The sequence below is a fragment of the Pseudophryne corroboree genome, chromosome 5, assembly GCF_028390025.1.
Source record: "Pseudophryne corroboree isolate aPseCor3 chromosome 5, aPseCor3.hap2, whole genome shotgun sequence".
In the NCBI taxonomy this organism is placed as follows: Eukaryota; Metazoa; Chordata; class Amphibia; order Anura; family Myobatrachidae; genus Pseudophryne; species Pseudophryne corroboree.
The window spans coordinates 560,297,510-560,313,729 of record NC_086448.1 but is presented as its reverse complement, the minus strand read 5'-3'; the positions used below and the strand labels follow the sequence as shown (position 1 = coordinate 560,313,729).

The following is a 16,220-nucleotide window of genomic DNA, read 5'->3' as shown; positions in this document are numbered from 1 at the left end:
CCCTCCCCGTGTTCTTTCACTGTGTCACACCCCCCGTGTTCTGTCACCGTGTCACACATCCGTGTTCTGTCACTGTCACCCCCCCTCCCCGTGTTCTGTCACTGTGTCACCCCCACCGTTTTCTGTCACTGTGTCACACACCCGTGTTCTGTCACTGTCACCCCCCCTCCCCGTGTTCTGTCACCGTGTCACCCTCACCGTGTTCTGTCACCGTGTCACACACCCGTGTTCTATCACGGTCACCCCCCCTCCCCGTGTTCTGTCACCGTGTCACCCCCCCCATGTTCTGTCACCGTGTCACCCCCACCGTGTTATGTCACTGTGTCACACCCCCCGTGTTCTGTCACCCCCACCGTGTTCTGTCACCGTGTCACACCTTTCCCAGGGGCCATAAGACACTGGATAATTTGCTTGCTGCACAATAATTATCCTAAATAAAATGTTAATGTGTAAAAAGGCTCTCTACCTGCCGTAATGTGTGTAAAAGGGGCTCTACCTGGTGTAATGTGTGTAAGTAGCGCTGTGTGGCGCAATTTGAATAATGGAGACTATTGTGCAGCCTAATATGAATCTGTATTATTTTTTGCCCACACCCCTTCGACATGAAGCCACGTCCTTATATTTTTGGCAAGTGGGGCGAGCTGCTATTTTGTATGTGGCCCTCGGATACTGACAGGAAATGTCAAGTGGCCCCTCAGCTGAAATAATTGCCCACCCCTGCTCTAGGACATAGGAGAAAATAGGATTTTAATTACCTACCGGTAAATCCTTTTCTCGTAGTCCGTAGAGGATGCTGGGCGCCCAGTGCTTCGTGTTCCTGCAGTTGTTATTTGGTTCAGTACTGCTTTGCTCTTGGTTAAGTATTCAAGCTGGTTAACTTGGTTTGCCTTATATGTGTGAGCTGGTGTGAATCTCGCCACTATCTGTGTAAAATCCTTCTCGCAAAGTTGTCCATCTCCTCGGGCACAGTTTCTAGACTGGGTCTGGTAGGAGGGGCATAGAGGGAGGAGCCAACCCAGACTATTAAAGTCTTAAAGTGCCCATGGCTCCTGGGGAACCTGTCTATACCCCATGGTACTAATATGGACCCCAGCATCCTCTACGGACTACAAGAAAAGGATTTACCAGTAGGTAATTAAAATCCTATTTTCTGCATTAAAACTTCTAAGAGAGTACAGTGAGGAAAATTGTAATAACTGGATATAAATATCATTAATTTCCTTCAACTCATCATGTTTTCATATAGCTGGAAATAAGCAAGATAACGCCAGAGACTTAAAAGTGGTAACAGTACAAACTTTTACTGAAAAAACATCGTCCATTTCTGCAAATAACTCCATTTTGTTGCACATCTCCATATTAACATTTTAGACAAATTATTCAGTTACATGTATATAGCACAGTATTAGAAGCATAAATATGGAGATTTCCTCACATATCCCTGTAAGATAGAGTAGTATGTTCAGCTGAACAAATATATCATAAAATCTTAAATAAAACGGATTATTCTTCATAAAAATCACCTTTGTTGGTTAATATCCTTTCACACTTAGCCTTTCGACCTGGGTCTCGGCTACATGTGACCAGACCTGCTCAGTACCAGGATTACTCCCGGGACCAACCCAAGTCGCCTGTAGTGTGAATGCCATTACTTGGGTCACACCTAATAGAAGCTGATTGGCGGGGACAGTAGCGATTGGACATGACATCATCTCCAAGTCTCCACTATAAGCTGGAAGACCCAGGTCTGTTGTGAACAGTGATGACCCAGGAATAAGCCGGATCCGTCACCCATGTGTGAAAGGCAGTAAGTACTGAAACCCCAGCTTTGACCCGTGTTCAGTGACCGGGATCTGAGCCAGGGTTTATATGTGAAAGGGGTATTATACGCCCATGTGCTGAGCCTGTTCTAAACCCCTTTCCAGCATATTTGTAAGAGCCGTATATTGTCAGTCTTAACACATATGTGGCCAATGTATTTAGAAGTAGCGATGTAACGCACAGTGAAAATATTTTAATGTTTCTACTAAAATCATTTTGATAAATAAACAGCTGCAATGTCAATCTTACAGATATTTTGCAAATGTTTAATTATGCAATAATGTTTTTAAAAATTTGTAAGTCATCAACATTTCCAATTTTAAGTGCGATTAAACACCTGACCCTGGAAACACATTTCTACTATCCCTCTCTTAGTTTATCTGCACTTAGAGCTAAAGTTAAAAGGTGTTCCATTTTTGAGGGGTCCGCTACTGAGATTTTTGGGGTTTTCATGTTCCACCTTCTCACGGCTGAAAATTGTATCTTGCTCACTGTCGAACTCTGACTCCGATACCATAAGACTTGAGTTGTGCTCTGTGCTCCTATGTTTTATACCTGTAAAACAGAAAGATTACAGGAGTCATGGTTCAGTGTGTAATTGTAACCTAAAACTGGGTACACACTACACGATGTGTGTACCCAACCGATGCGCCGCACGCCGGCATTGGCAAATGCATACACACTTGCCAATGCTGGGAGCGACAGCGGTAGCATGGCCCTCGTTAGTGATGTCTTCTGTTATCCTGCAGCACGCCCGACCAGAAGACATCGCTGACGGCTGCGGGGGCGTCCAAATAGTGCATACACACTTATTGATGTGGCCGATATATCGTTCCGCTGTGGATCAGAATGATCTATCATCCGATTATATTGCTAAGTGCGTACCCAGCTTACTCAGAATGCCGACGCCTGAATCCCAACAGCCGTCATCCTGGCAGTAAGTATGCTGAAGATTCCTAGGATTAGGCCGCGGGTGGGAGGGGTTTGGTTTAGGTACCACCGGGGAGGTTAAGGTTAGGCTGCTGGGAAGGGAGGGTTTACAGTTAGGCTGCAGGGAGGGTTAGGGTTAGGTGCCACCGGGGAAGGTTAGGCAGCAGGGATGGAGGGGGGTTCGGTTTAGGCTGCGGGAAGGGTAAGTATACTTACCCGACCCGTCGGGATTGTCACATTATGATGCGGTTTAGTCTTTTGAGTGCCTGCATCTTAAACGCCGGTCTCGCGTTTCACAGCTTTTATTAATAGAGCACCAGATTATTTCATTGCACTTTACAACTGGGAATAAGACCGTAATAAAACAGGACCAGCTAATAACACAAATAGGTAAACGAGACCGTTTTATCAAAAACCAACTAAAGCTAACTATTCTACCTTAAAAGCAGGGACATCTGATGAGAAGTACCAGTTAATTAGCTGTAATGTCTTTGTACATACCATACTTGGGTCTCAGTGCCATTCTTTCTTGCTCGTCAAAGTTATCCAGGATTGTATATTTAGTTTTTTTCCGTATTTTTGTCCTTTTGCGGCTGATGTTGAACAAATATGAATTTAATGTAAAATGTAATGTAAAAACAAGATACATGTATACATATAGAGTATGAAACTTGACAAAAAGATCTTTGCCAACAGCATATATTAATGTCATAATTTAAAAAAGAATGAACCAGTCATGCAAATTGAGAGATTCTCCTAACAAACATCAGACGATTGAACAAAGGGGGTCATTCAGATCTGATCGTTGCTGTGTGTTTTCGCACAGCGGGCGATCAGATCAGAAATGCGCATGCACCGCTACAATGGGCATCGGCGGGATTGTGCGAAGGATCCATTCGTATGGGCGTACGCACGGTGATTGACAGGAAGAGGCTGTTTGTGAGAGGCAACTGACCGGTTTTAGGGAGTGTCCAGAACAACGCAGGCAGGCTCAAGCGGTTTCAGGGAGGGTGTCTGACGTCAGCTCCGGCCCCAATTAGCAGGATTCTATTGCACTGGAGGAGTAAGTCCTGGGCTGCGCAGAGACTGCACAAATGTATTTTTAGCAGCTCAGCTACACATGTGATCGCACACTTGCACAGCGAAAATACACTCCCCCTGTAGGCGGTGACTATTTGTACGCAGGACAGCAAAAAACGCAGCCCAGCAATCAGATCTGAATGACTCCCAAAGACAACATGGAAAAGGTTAGTGCACAACACAAACACAATCATTTGTCACTGATCAGGCCTGACTTTTGAATATCTTGAAATACAGAGACAAATACAGAGGGCTCCTCCATCTAAACCTGTTTACCTCTTGTAGCAGCAAATGCAAAACCAAGTTAGACCCATCAGGAAGGCAACCAAGGCGAATGTGAGCACACTGATATAAAGGACACTCCATTCTGCAACACAAATGAACAATTAGGTCCTACACTGTGTGTGCACTGCTCTGTGCCATCAGAATTATAATCTGTATGACGCAATCATCTGCAGGATGCAGAGATAATGCTGCGAGACACCACCTGCGTTATCATGTTGCTGACTGCACATAACAGTTTAACAGAGTGTGTCACAGAAAACTAACATGTCAGCCTGCACTGCACAGCAGCCATGTTCCTCAGCAGCCCAGTCATCTCCATGGATACTGCTGAAAAGAACTGAATGTTGGAGCCATAGCCTGGTACAGTAGGGGCATCAGTCTGATGTGGCTATCTGTGTTACACTGCAGGGGGGGAGATGTACTAAACCTTAGAGAGTGACAAAGCGGAGAGAGACAAAGTACCGGCCAATCAGCTCCTAATGGCCATGTCACAGGCTGTGTTTGAAAAATTACAATTAAGAGCTGATTTATTGGTACTTTCTCTGTCCACTTTATCTCTCTCCAAGGCTTAGTACATCTGCCTCATGAACTGTTTATTACAATGGCCTGCAGTTTGCTCTGCTATGTACTTATTGCTTTCTTTTGCACATAGCCTTTCATTTTTGTATATTCACAACATTGTCACAAAACGTGTCATGACTGTGCCGCTTTATTGTATGTTTTATACATGTGAATAAAAAGTAAAAGAAAACAAATGACCTGCAGCTATAAGTAGCAGATGGGATGTGATGAGGAGGTAGAGGAAGACAGTATGTGGGGAAGTGTGGTGAGTTATCCGGAATGGGAAAAGCAATTGGCCAGTGCATTAGGGGACTGGCTATAGCAATGGATACCGAATAGAATGTACTCACCACAATTACTCTCTCCATCACTTATATAACGCTGGATCAAGTTCTCCATCCAAAACGCATAGCAAAGACAGGATTTTGTGATTGGATCACAGTGTCCATGGCCCGAGCATTTCAAAAGACAGACTAGTAGACAAAAAGCAATTAGGGGTCACCTGTTTTGCTGGAATCCTGCACATATTTGGGTAAATGTATTATAACGGTATGGATTGTACCGCTATAACACTTCCTGCTTCACCTCATTACCGAGGCGAAGCAGGAAGGGACATCAACAAGATGTAAGAACATCTTGTCTGCCTCCAGTGATGTCCCCCGAGCACACAGCGCTTCAGCTCAGTGCGCCTGCGCAGGATCTTGCTACTCATGCTAAATCCCCTGCGAACTCCAGTGCCGACACCCGCCACAGCCAGGGACAGGTCCCTGCTGTGGTCTATGGGCATCACCACCTACAGCTGTCGAAATAAACAGCTGCAGGTGTCGGAACGGTCAGGGATGCTGACCGTCCATACATTGCCCTCACATATCAGCCTACTATCTTTCAGATAGCAGCGCCAATATGGACAGGGGCGCATAGCACCCCTGTCACTGTGCACTCTCCGCAGCCTTCTTACATGGGGGAGAAGCGGTATAGGCGCTGATACCGCTTCTCCCCCATAGTGCCTGTTCTTACATTTACCCCATGTCTATTGATTAAAATAAACATGTCTGGATGCCAAATCAGTTTTGTACGTAGAATGGAGGGAGGCACGCACTTTGTTATACTAACATGCACTTTATCCAAAAGTTTTGTAAAAGGGCAACAATTACAGTATGTTTGTAAATAAAATAAAATAAAAAAGTACATATTAAGTAAAATGCTGAATTATTCATGGGATGAATTAGAACTATGAATTATTCATTTGTGGTTTGTAGATGATAGATATGATGCAAACAGAGCGTGCCAACTTTCCTTCCAACATAATAAAGCAGCAAAAATGAGGACTGTGTAAAATACTGTACATTTTTGTGACACACACACACACACACACACACACACACACACACACACACACACACACACACACACACACACACACACACTATACAGATAATGAGCACAAACAATGCGTAATACAAGTCTTACCAGCAGCATCTACTCTGATCACCTTGTAGAGTAGGAAATCTGCCTTCTCCTTCAGCAGCTGCTTCTGCAGTGTGCGGGCTACATCCGATGCTTTTCGTATTTTATGTCCACTTTGGACATAGAATAAAATTACAGTGCTGTTGGGAAGATAAAAAAAACATAGGCAGTCATATGGAGGGTTGGAAATATAGAGAATATTGTAAATGTTACTAAGCTAAAACATTGTAAAAAAAAAAAAAATTCTAGCAAAGGAAGTGGAACATTGGCTCAAATCCTACTGAAGTCACTAAAGTGTACATTAAAAACATCAGGCGCCGCACAGCGCATCCATATAACTACACGGGCTGTTCTATAGCGGAGGTTGTACAACCAGGGAGAGATCTGCTGAATGCCAATTTTCCAATCTCTTACAAAACTGACCAATTACCCCTCTCCCAGGAGAAAGTTTTGCTCTAACCGTTTATTGTATTCAATAATCTTTTCTGTTCCATTTTATTTTAGTAATTTATTTTAGTAATCTACACCAATCTTGACTGGTAATGGAAACTCCATAAATGGATATTTTCACATTTATTTCAGTATGCCCTTTAACTTCAATGAAAGAAATCATGGAAACAGTTGTTCTAAAACTAATTTCTTCTCAGTTCTTGTACCTAATTATTACATTATTAGTACATTTATGATGCCCAAAAATTATCAGTTGATGTGATGCGCCTGCTGGCACAGACAGCATATAGTTTGTATCAAAAAAGAAATAAAACCGCACTTGTAATGTGATGTGTATTTCTTAACTCATTTGCTTTGTTTTGTGAGGTTACTTGCCATGGTCCCTCCTATTTTCTCTGGATGCTTGCAAGCTTGTATGACTTTCTTATTCAATAAAAAAACACTTTTGTGACACATCCAGCTACGTATCTATAAACATTGCTTGGTAATAATGTCTGTTATTAAACCTCTACAGTTAATGAATTCACTTTCTTATATAGAAAACTGAAATGAGTATTGGCAGATTACCTTAAATCTGAATGTGCTTGTATCTTCTGAACCTTAATGTCAGAGTCCAGTACATTGAGGAGGACGGCCAGCTGTCTCACTAAGGTGTCTTTCTGTTGCTCACTCAGCTGACCGACTGCCACCTGTAAAATCAGCTCTACCAAGTTCTGTTTCCTCGGATCTTTGAAAAAAGTTAAAATATTACAGAAAGGAACGTGAAATACATAGTTATACAGATGCCTCTTACATAGTATTGAAGGCGAGAAGACTCACAGCTTCAAGAATAGGATTCCATCTATTTCTCACTGTGGTCACTGTGCTCTAGTATTTTAAATACAGAAAACTGTTTACAGAAAAAAAGTAACTTAGCCACAATATTTAACTACAAAACAATGGTCAGAACTGATGTGACGTACAGCTAACCTGTTATAAAGGAGCACTATCGTCCACTTTATCTGAATAAGACACATGGTATAATATTTAATAACAACATACTGTACCAACTAGTTAGATGTTTCCTTTCATTTGCAAAGCTGCAGTAGAAAACGGAACGCCAGAACGCCAGAATCTGGCTGCCATAGGTTATAGTCCAGTTTACAAATTGCACCACCCCATGGACAAGTGAAAGATGACAAAAATTGGAACCGCTAAAGTAAATTATATACATTCCCCCCCATACACATATGCACACCAAATGTTCAAAGTGAAGTGTTGCTTAAGCTGAATTATATACATCTGGGTGACACTACCATCATATCATGGTCTGCGGGTCACAAGGTTACCCTGCGCAGCTCAAATCACAGAAGGACCTAATCCATAGAGAGCTACTGAAAAAGACGGACGACGATCCTTATAATATCTTCTGGTAGCAGGCGTAGTCAGTAGTCAGAGAATAGTTATCACTATCAGAGGCCACACTCAAACACTGACAAAAGAGAAACTATTTAAAGTATAACTACAAAAATGGTGATGGGACTTATTATGAAAGGCCTGTGTAGCAATGCCGTTGTTTGCGCAGTGGAACTCTAAGGTACATGCCTTACCCTGACTGTACGCTAAGCCCACTTTTGCGTACAGAGCCAATGCTGCACAACCATGGGCGTTCCTGGCGGTGACTGGGAAGTAGAATAAACTGGCTGTCTCCTGGTCGTGTTATGGGAATGGTACAGGTGTGTCAGTGAATGCGGCTATTTTCCCAAATACAGATCCTTGTTTAGAAGGAAACACCAAGCAGGTCATAGGCTGTCACTAGTGTCGATGATTGATGTGATGGTGGTGAGTTCAGAACCACCAATGCAGTTGCACTATCCACAGACAATATAAGTGGCCATCTCAGCGCATGTACTTTCTATTGCATGCTGGTGCACAAGGGGAAAGCTGAAATTTAGCATTTGCATATTATCGCTCCCATGGTTCCAATGGCGCCTGTTGTTACAGACACGTCCACCTCTAAACCAGGCCCCATGTCCTGCTTGGTGGAAAGAAGGTAAACTGGGGAAGTAACAGTAGGTATGTCTGACATTTCAGTAACCTCAGACTAAGGGCCTAATTCAGACCTTATCGCAGCAGCAAAATCTTTCTCTAATGGGCAAAACCATATGCACTGCAGGTGGGGCAGATATACCATGTGCAGAGAGGGTTAGATTTGGGCAGGGCATATTGTTTCTGTGCAGGGTAAATACTGGCGGCTTTATTTTACATTGCAATTTAGATTTCAGTTTGAACAACACACCCCACCGAAATCTAACTCTCTCTGCCCATGTTATATCTGCCCCCCCCCCCCCCTGCACTGCACATGGTTTTGCCCATTACAATAAAAATTTGCTGCTGCGATCAGGTCTGAGTTGGGCCCTTAGTTCACATCTGGAAATTTAACGCTTGTAAAGCAGTGTGACATTAAAGGAATGTAAACACTCTGTACAGACAGGGAGAAAGTACACTGCTCAAAAAAAAATAAAGGGAACACTAAAATAACACATCCTAGATCTGAATGAATTAAATATTCTTATTAAATACTTTGTTCTTTACATAGTTGAATGTGCTGACAACAAAATCACACAAAAATTATCAATGGAAATCAAATTTATTAACCCATGGAGGTCTGGATTTGGAGTCACACTCAAAATTAAAGTGGAAAAACACACTACAGGCTGATCCAACTTTGATGTAATGTCCTTAAAACAAGTCAAAATGAGGCTCAGTAGTGTGTGTAGCCTCCACGTGCCTGTATAACCTCCCTACAACGCCTGGGCATGCTCCTGATGAGGTGGCGGATGGTCTCCTGAGGGATCTCCTCCCAGACCTGGACTAAAGCATCTGCCAACTCCTGGACAGTCTGTGGTGCAACGTGGCGTTGGTGGATGGAGCGAGACATGATGTCCCAGATGTGCTCAATTGGATTCAGGTCTGGGGAACGGGCGGGCCAGTCCATAGCATCAATGCCTTCGTCTTGCAGGAACTGCTGACACACTCCAGCCACATGAGGTCTAGCATTGTCTTGCATTAGGAGGAACCCAGGGCCAACCGCACCAGCATATGGTCTCACAAGCGGTCTGAGGATCTCATCTCGGTACCTAATGGCAGTCAGGCTACCTCTGGCGAGCACATGGAGGGCTGTGCGGCCCCCCAAAGAAATGCTACCCCACACCATTACTGACCCACTGCCAAACCGGTCATGCTGGAGGATGTTGCAGGCAGCAGAACGTTCTCCTTGGCGTCTCCAGACTCTGTCACGTCTGTCACATGTGCTCAGTGAGAACCTGCTTTCATCTGTGAAGAGCACAGGGCGCCAGTGGCGAATTTGCCAATCTTGGTGTTCTCTGGCAAATGACAAACGTCCTGCACGGTGTTGGGCTGTAAGCACAACCCCCACCTGTGGACGTCGGCCCCTCATACCACCCTCATGGAGTCTGTTTCTGATCGTTTGAGTAGACACATGCACATTTGTGGCTCGCTGGAGGTCATTTTGCAGGGCTCTGGCAGTGCTCCTCCTGTTCCTCCTTGCACAAAGACGGAGGTAGCGGTCCTGCTGCTGGGTTGTTGCCCTCCTACGGCCTCCACCACGTCTCCTGATGTACTGGCCTGTCTCCTGGTAGCGCCTCCATGCTCTGGACACTACGCTGACAGACACAGCAAACCTTCTTGCCACAGCTCGCATTGATGTGCCATCCTGGATGAGCTGCACTACCTGAGCCACTTGTGTGGGTTGTAGACTCCGTCTCATGCGACCACTAGAGTGAAAGCACCGCCAACTTTCAAAAGGGACCAAAACATCAGCCAGAAAGCATAGGAGCTGAGAAGTGGTCTATGGTCACCACCTGCAGAACAACTCCTTTATTGGGGGTGTCTTGCTAATTGCCTATAATTTCCACCTGTTGTCTATTCCATTTGCACAACAGCATGTGAAATTGATTGTCAATCAGTGTTGCTTCCTAAGTGGACAGTTTGATTTCACAGAAGTGTGATTGACTTGGAGTTACATTGTGTTGTTTAAGTGTTCCCTTTATTTTTTTGAGCAGTGTATAATAACCATTTACCATTAGAAATAATGGTGTGCTCTATAGCAGAGTGAGACAAATCTAGCACAATATGGTTACTTATACAATACTTATTTATCCGCAGTGACCACTATATTCCCAGTTAAAGCTTGTTATGCAAGAAACTAGTCAATTCCCTATAGCAGTGGCTTCTAAAGTCTGTCCTTAAGGCCCAGGGTTCAAGGCTATCCATGCATAAGCACAGGTGACTTCATTAATACCTCAGCCAGTTCAAGTATACTATCTGTGCTCAAGCATGGATATACTAAAAACCTGGACTGTTAAGGTGCCTTAAGGACCTTGGGAATCCCTGCTCTATACCATAGGTTTTATCTACTAGTCCTTTTATATTTCATACCAGGACGCACTTCCACTGTTGCCGTGTCAGTAGCGGACTCTCCTTTGGCATCCGTGACCTTCAAATGAAAGAGATATATTCCTTCTACTAGGCCGCTGAGCTGCAGGACTGGCTTGTGCTCAGATAAGTCCATCACATCCTGCCAAATACAGATGCACAAAGTTTATGGTCTGGAAGATATTCTAACCAGCTGTGAAATGGACTGAAAGTAAAATATATGTTTTACCTCTATATTAAAGAACAGGTCAGACTGTTGTGAATTACTTTGTATATTTGCAGTCTAGTTGTAAATAAATGTGCATCTTATCAATAAAACAATCATGGTTAATAGGGTAACAATGAATGGTATGCAGTGTAACAGCACCCATAGACATGCAGACATGTACAGTATGTTTGACCACACACGTGGCACCATATAGCAGGAGTATTCCTCATGCAGCCCTATAGCTGTTGTGGAACTATACATCCCAGCATACTGATTGGATTTGCTCAATACAAACAATCCGGTTGTAGTTGATTATTTTCTGTTGCTTGTTTTGTGTAACACAAAGCTACTCTCTGAATGCAATTGTTTCCAATTCAGATAACACTGCCGGGTTTTAGGATCAGAGGTAACAGAAGTGAACAAGTCCGCCTGCCTATATAAATACATGCATGAAAAATACAAAAGAATGCTAGAGAGCTACAACATTGTTTTTGGAGGCTATGAGCAAGCAAATACATTGGGCCGGATGTAATGAAGTCCGAGTTGGCCAGAGGTGCAGGTTCACGTCCGAACGCGGACATTTTTTTACAAGGCATGTTTTTGCCTTGTACATGATTGCCGCTTTAGAAAAGCATCCAAGTTCGGCCAGGAACCCGCACCCCTGGCCAACACTCAAACTTTCATTACATCCTATGCATTAATTTCATCTGAAGGTGGAAACCCCCCTATTGCTGGGATAAGGCTTATATTCCAATTCACTATCAAAGATCTGCATTATGATCTATAACGGATTAGTGAGAAATTGGTTTATGTCATCTATCTGCATCTTTATTTCATTACTTGTAATAGAAGTGTATGTAAGTACCCCGGCTGCTGGACTCTGGCCATCTCTCGTCCACTGGTATGACACTATTCCCTGATCATCAACAGACTCTGATCCATCCAATGAAATGGAGCAATTAGGAAGCACAAGAACATGTGTCCCACCAGCATAAGCTTTAGGAGGGCTGTTTTTTCCTAAAACAAAAATATATATATTTATCTTATGTACATAGGCAACAACAAAATATAGGTATATAATTATTTTAAAGACTTCACCATACATTTCGGACCTTCAAGGTGTCCAAGTAAAAATAAGAATTTACTTACCGATAATTCTATTTCTCATAGTCCGTAGTGGATGCTGGGGACTCCGTAAGGACCATGGGGAATAGCGGCTCCGCAGGAGACTGGGCACAAAGTAAAAAGCTTTAGGACTACCTGGTGTGCACTGGCTCCTCCCCCCATGACCCTCCTCCAAGCCTCAGTTAGGATACAGTGCCCGGACGAGCGTACACAATAAGGAAGGATTTTGAATCCCGGGTAAGACTCAAACCAGCCACACCAATCACACCGTACAACTTGTGATCTGAACCCAGTTAACAGCATGATAACAAAGGAGCCTCTGAAAAGATGGCTCACAACAATAATAACCCGATTTTTGTAACAATAACTATGTACAAGTATTGCAGACAATCCGCACTTGGGATGGGCGCCCAGCATCCACTACGGACTATGAGAAATAGAATTATCGGTAAGTAAATTCTTATTTTCTCTAACGTCCTAAGTGGATGCTGGGGACTCCGTAAGGACCATGGGGATTATACCAAAGCTCCCAAACGGGCGGGAGAGTGCGGATGACTCTGCAGCACCGAATGAGAGAACTCCAGGTCCTCCTCAGCCAGGGTATCAAATTTGTAGAATTTAGCAAATGTGTTTGCCCCTGACCAAGTAGCTGCTCGGCAAAGTTGTAAAGCCGAGACCCCTCGGGCAGCCGCCCAAGATGAGCCCACTTTCCGTGTGGAATGGGCTTTTACAGATTTTGGCTGTGGCAGGCCTGCCACAGAATGTGCAAGCTGAATTGTACTACAAATCCAACGAGCAATCGTCTGCTTAGAAGCAGGAGCACCCAGCTTGTTGGGTGCATACAGGATAAACAGCGAGTCAGATTTTCTGACTCCAGCCGTCCTGGAAACATATATTTTCAGGGCCCTGACTACGTCTAGCAACTTGGAATCCTCCAAGTCCCTAGTAGCCGCAGGCACCACAATAGGCTGGTTCAGGTGAAACGCTGAAACCACCTTAGGGAGAAATTGAGGACGAGTCCTCAATTCTGCCCTATCCGTATGAAAAATTAGGTAAGGGCTTTTATAGGATAAAGCCGCCAATTCTGAGACACGCCTGGCTGAAGCCAGGGCTAACAGCATTACCACTTTCCATGTGAGATATTTTAAGTCCACAGTGGTGAGTGGTTCAAACCAATGTGATTTTAGGAATCCCAAAACTACATTGAGATCCCAAGGTGCCACTGGAGGCACAAAAGGAGGCTGTATATGCAGTACTCCCTTGACAAACGTCTGAACTTCAGGAACAGAAGCCAGTTCTTTTTGGAAGAATATTGACAGGGCCGAAATTTAAACCTTAATGGACCCTAATTTGAGGCCCATAGACAGTCCTGTTTGCAGGAAATGCAGGAAACGACCCAGTTGAAATTCCTCTGTAGGGGCCTTCCTGGCCTCGCACCACGCAACATATTTACGCCAAATACGGTGATAATGTTGTATGGTTACATCCTTCCTGGCTTTGATCAGGGTAGGGATGACTTCATCCGGAATGCCTTTTTCCTTCAGGATCCGGCGTTCAACCGCCATGCCGTCAAACGCAGCCGCGGTAAGTCTTGGAACAGACATGGTCCCTGCTGGAGCAGGTCCTTTCTTAGAGGTAGAGGCCACGGGTCTTCCGTGAGCATCTCTTGAATTTCCGGGTACCAAGTCCTTCTTGGCCAATCCGGAGCCACGAGTATAGTCTTTACTCCTCTCCTTCTTATGATTCTCAGTACTTTTGGTATGAGAGGAAGAGGAGGGAACACATACACTGACTGGTACACCTACGGTGTTACCAGAGCGTCCACAGCTATTGCCTGAGGGTCCCTTGACCTGGCGCAATATCTGTCCAGTTTTTTGTTGAGGCGGGACGCCATCATGTCCACCTTTGGTTTTTCCCAACGGTTCACAATCATGTGGAAGACTTCTGGGTGAAGTCCCCACTCCCCCGGGTGGAGATCGTGTCTGCTGAGGAAGTCTGCTTCCCAGTTGTCCACTCCCGGAATGAACACTGCTGACAGTGCTATCACATGATTTTCCGCCCAGCGAAGAATCCTTGCAACTTCCGTCATTGCCCTCCTGCTTCTTGTGCCGCCCTGTCTGTTTACGTGGGCGACTGCCGTGATGTTGTCCGACTGGATCAACACCGACTGACCCTGAAGCAGAGGCCTTGCCTGACTTAGGGCATTGTAAATGGCCCTTAGTTCCAGGATATTTATGTGAAGTGACGTTTCCATGCTTGACCACAAGCCCTGGAAATTTCTTCCCTGTGTGACTGCTCCCCAGCCTCTCAGGCTGGCATCCGTGGTCACCAGGACCCAATCCTGAATGCCGAATCTGCGGCCCTCTAGGAGATGAGCACTCTGTAACCACCACAGGAGAGACACCCTTGTCCTTGGAGACAGGGTTATCCGCTGATGCATTTGAAGATGCGATCCGGACCATTTGTCCAGCAGATCCCACTGAAAAGTTCTTGCGTGGAATCTGCCGAATGGAATCGCTTCGTAAGAAGCCACCATCTTTCCCAGGACCTTTGTGCATTGATGCACTGACACCTGGCCTGGTCTTAGGAGGTTCCTGACTAGGTCGGATAACTCCCTGGCTTTCTCCTCCGGGAGAAACACCTTTTTCTGTACTGTGTCCAGAATCATCCCTAGGAACAGCAGACGTGTCGTCGGAATCAGCTGCGATTTTGGAATATTTAGAATCCAACCGTGCTGTCGTAGTACTATTTGAGATAGTGCTACTCCGACCTCTAACTGTTCTTTGGACCTTGCCCTTATCAGGAGATCGTCCAAGTAAGGGATAATTAAGACGCCTTTACTTCGAAGAAGAATCATCATTTCGGCCATTACCTTGGTAAAGACCCGGGGTGCCGTGGACAATCCAAACGGCAGCGTCTGAAACTGATAATGACAGTTCTGTACCACAAACCTGAGGTACCCTTGGTGAGAAGGGCAAATTGGGACATGAAGGTAAGCATCCTTGATGTCCAGAGACACCATATAGTCCCCTTCTTCCAGGTTCGCTATCACTGCTCTGAGTGACTCCATCTTGAACTTGAACCTTCTTATGTAAGTGTTCAAGGATTTCAGATTTAAAATTGGTCTCACCGAGCCGTCCGGCTTCGGTACCACAAACAGCGTGGAATAATACCCCTTTCCCTGTTGTAGGAGGGGTACCTTGATTATCACCTGCTGGGAATACAGCTTGTGAATGGCTTCCAATATCGCCTCCCTGTCGGGGGGAGACGTTGGTAAAGCAGACTTCAGGAACCGGCGAGGGGGAGACGTCTCGAATTCCAATTTGTACGCCTGAGATACTACCTGCAGGATCCAGGGGTCCACTTGCGAGTGAGCCCACTGCGCGCTGAAATTCTTGAGACGGGCCCCCACCGTGCCTGAGTCCGCTTGTAAGGCCCCAGCGTCATGCTGAGGACTTGGCAGAAGCGGGGGAGGGCTTCTGTTCGTGGGAAGAGGCTGTCTGCTGCAGTCTTTTTCCCCTTCCTCTGCCCCGGGGCAGATATGAGTGGCCTTTTGCCCGCTTGCCCTTATGGGGACGAAAGGACTGAGCCTGAAAAGACGGTATCTTTTTCTGCTGCGAGGTGACTTGGGGTAGAAAGGTGGATTTCCCGGCCGTTGCCGTGGTCACCAAGTCCGATAGACCGACCCCAAATAACTCCTCCCCTTTATACGGCAATACTTCCATATGCCGTTTGGAATCCGCATCCCCTGACCACTGTCGCGTCCATAATCCTCTTCTGGCAGAAATGGACATCGCACTTACTCTTGATGCCAGAGTGCAAATATCCCTCGGTGCATCTCGCATATATAGAAACG

General features: G+C 45.1%; 1 protein-coding gene across 2 annotated transcripts in view; it reads right to left on the bottom strand.

The window, feature by feature from the left end:
- Positions 1–1,275: 1,275 nt before the first annotated feature.
- Positions 1,276–16,220, bottom strand: part of LOC134928037 (dyslexia-associated protein KIAA0319-like) — a 64,240-nt gene continuing 49,295 nt past the window's right edge. For both annotated transcript variants that reach the window (XM_063923267.1, XM_063923268.1), the window contains exons 15-22: positions 12,105–12,256; positions 11,035–11,173; positions 7,162–7,321; positions 6,148–6,284; positions 5,028–5,150; positions 4,108–4,198; positions 3,253–3,344; positions 1,276–2,376 (exon numbers count right to left, since the gene is read on the bottom strand). In XM_063923267.1, the coding sequence (XP_063779337.1) occupies positions 2,198–2,376; positions 3,253–3,344; positions 4,108–4,198; positions 5,028–5,150; positions 6,148–6,284; positions 7,162–7,321; positions 11,035–11,173; positions 12,105–12,256 (1,073 nt within the window). In that variant the 3' untranslated portion in view covers positions 1,276–2,197. The remainder of the gene's footprint in view (positions 2,377–3,252; positions 3,345–4,107; positions 4,199–5,027; positions 5,151–6,147; positions 6,285–7,161; positions 7,322–11,034; positions 11,174–12,104; positions 12,257–16,220) is intronic.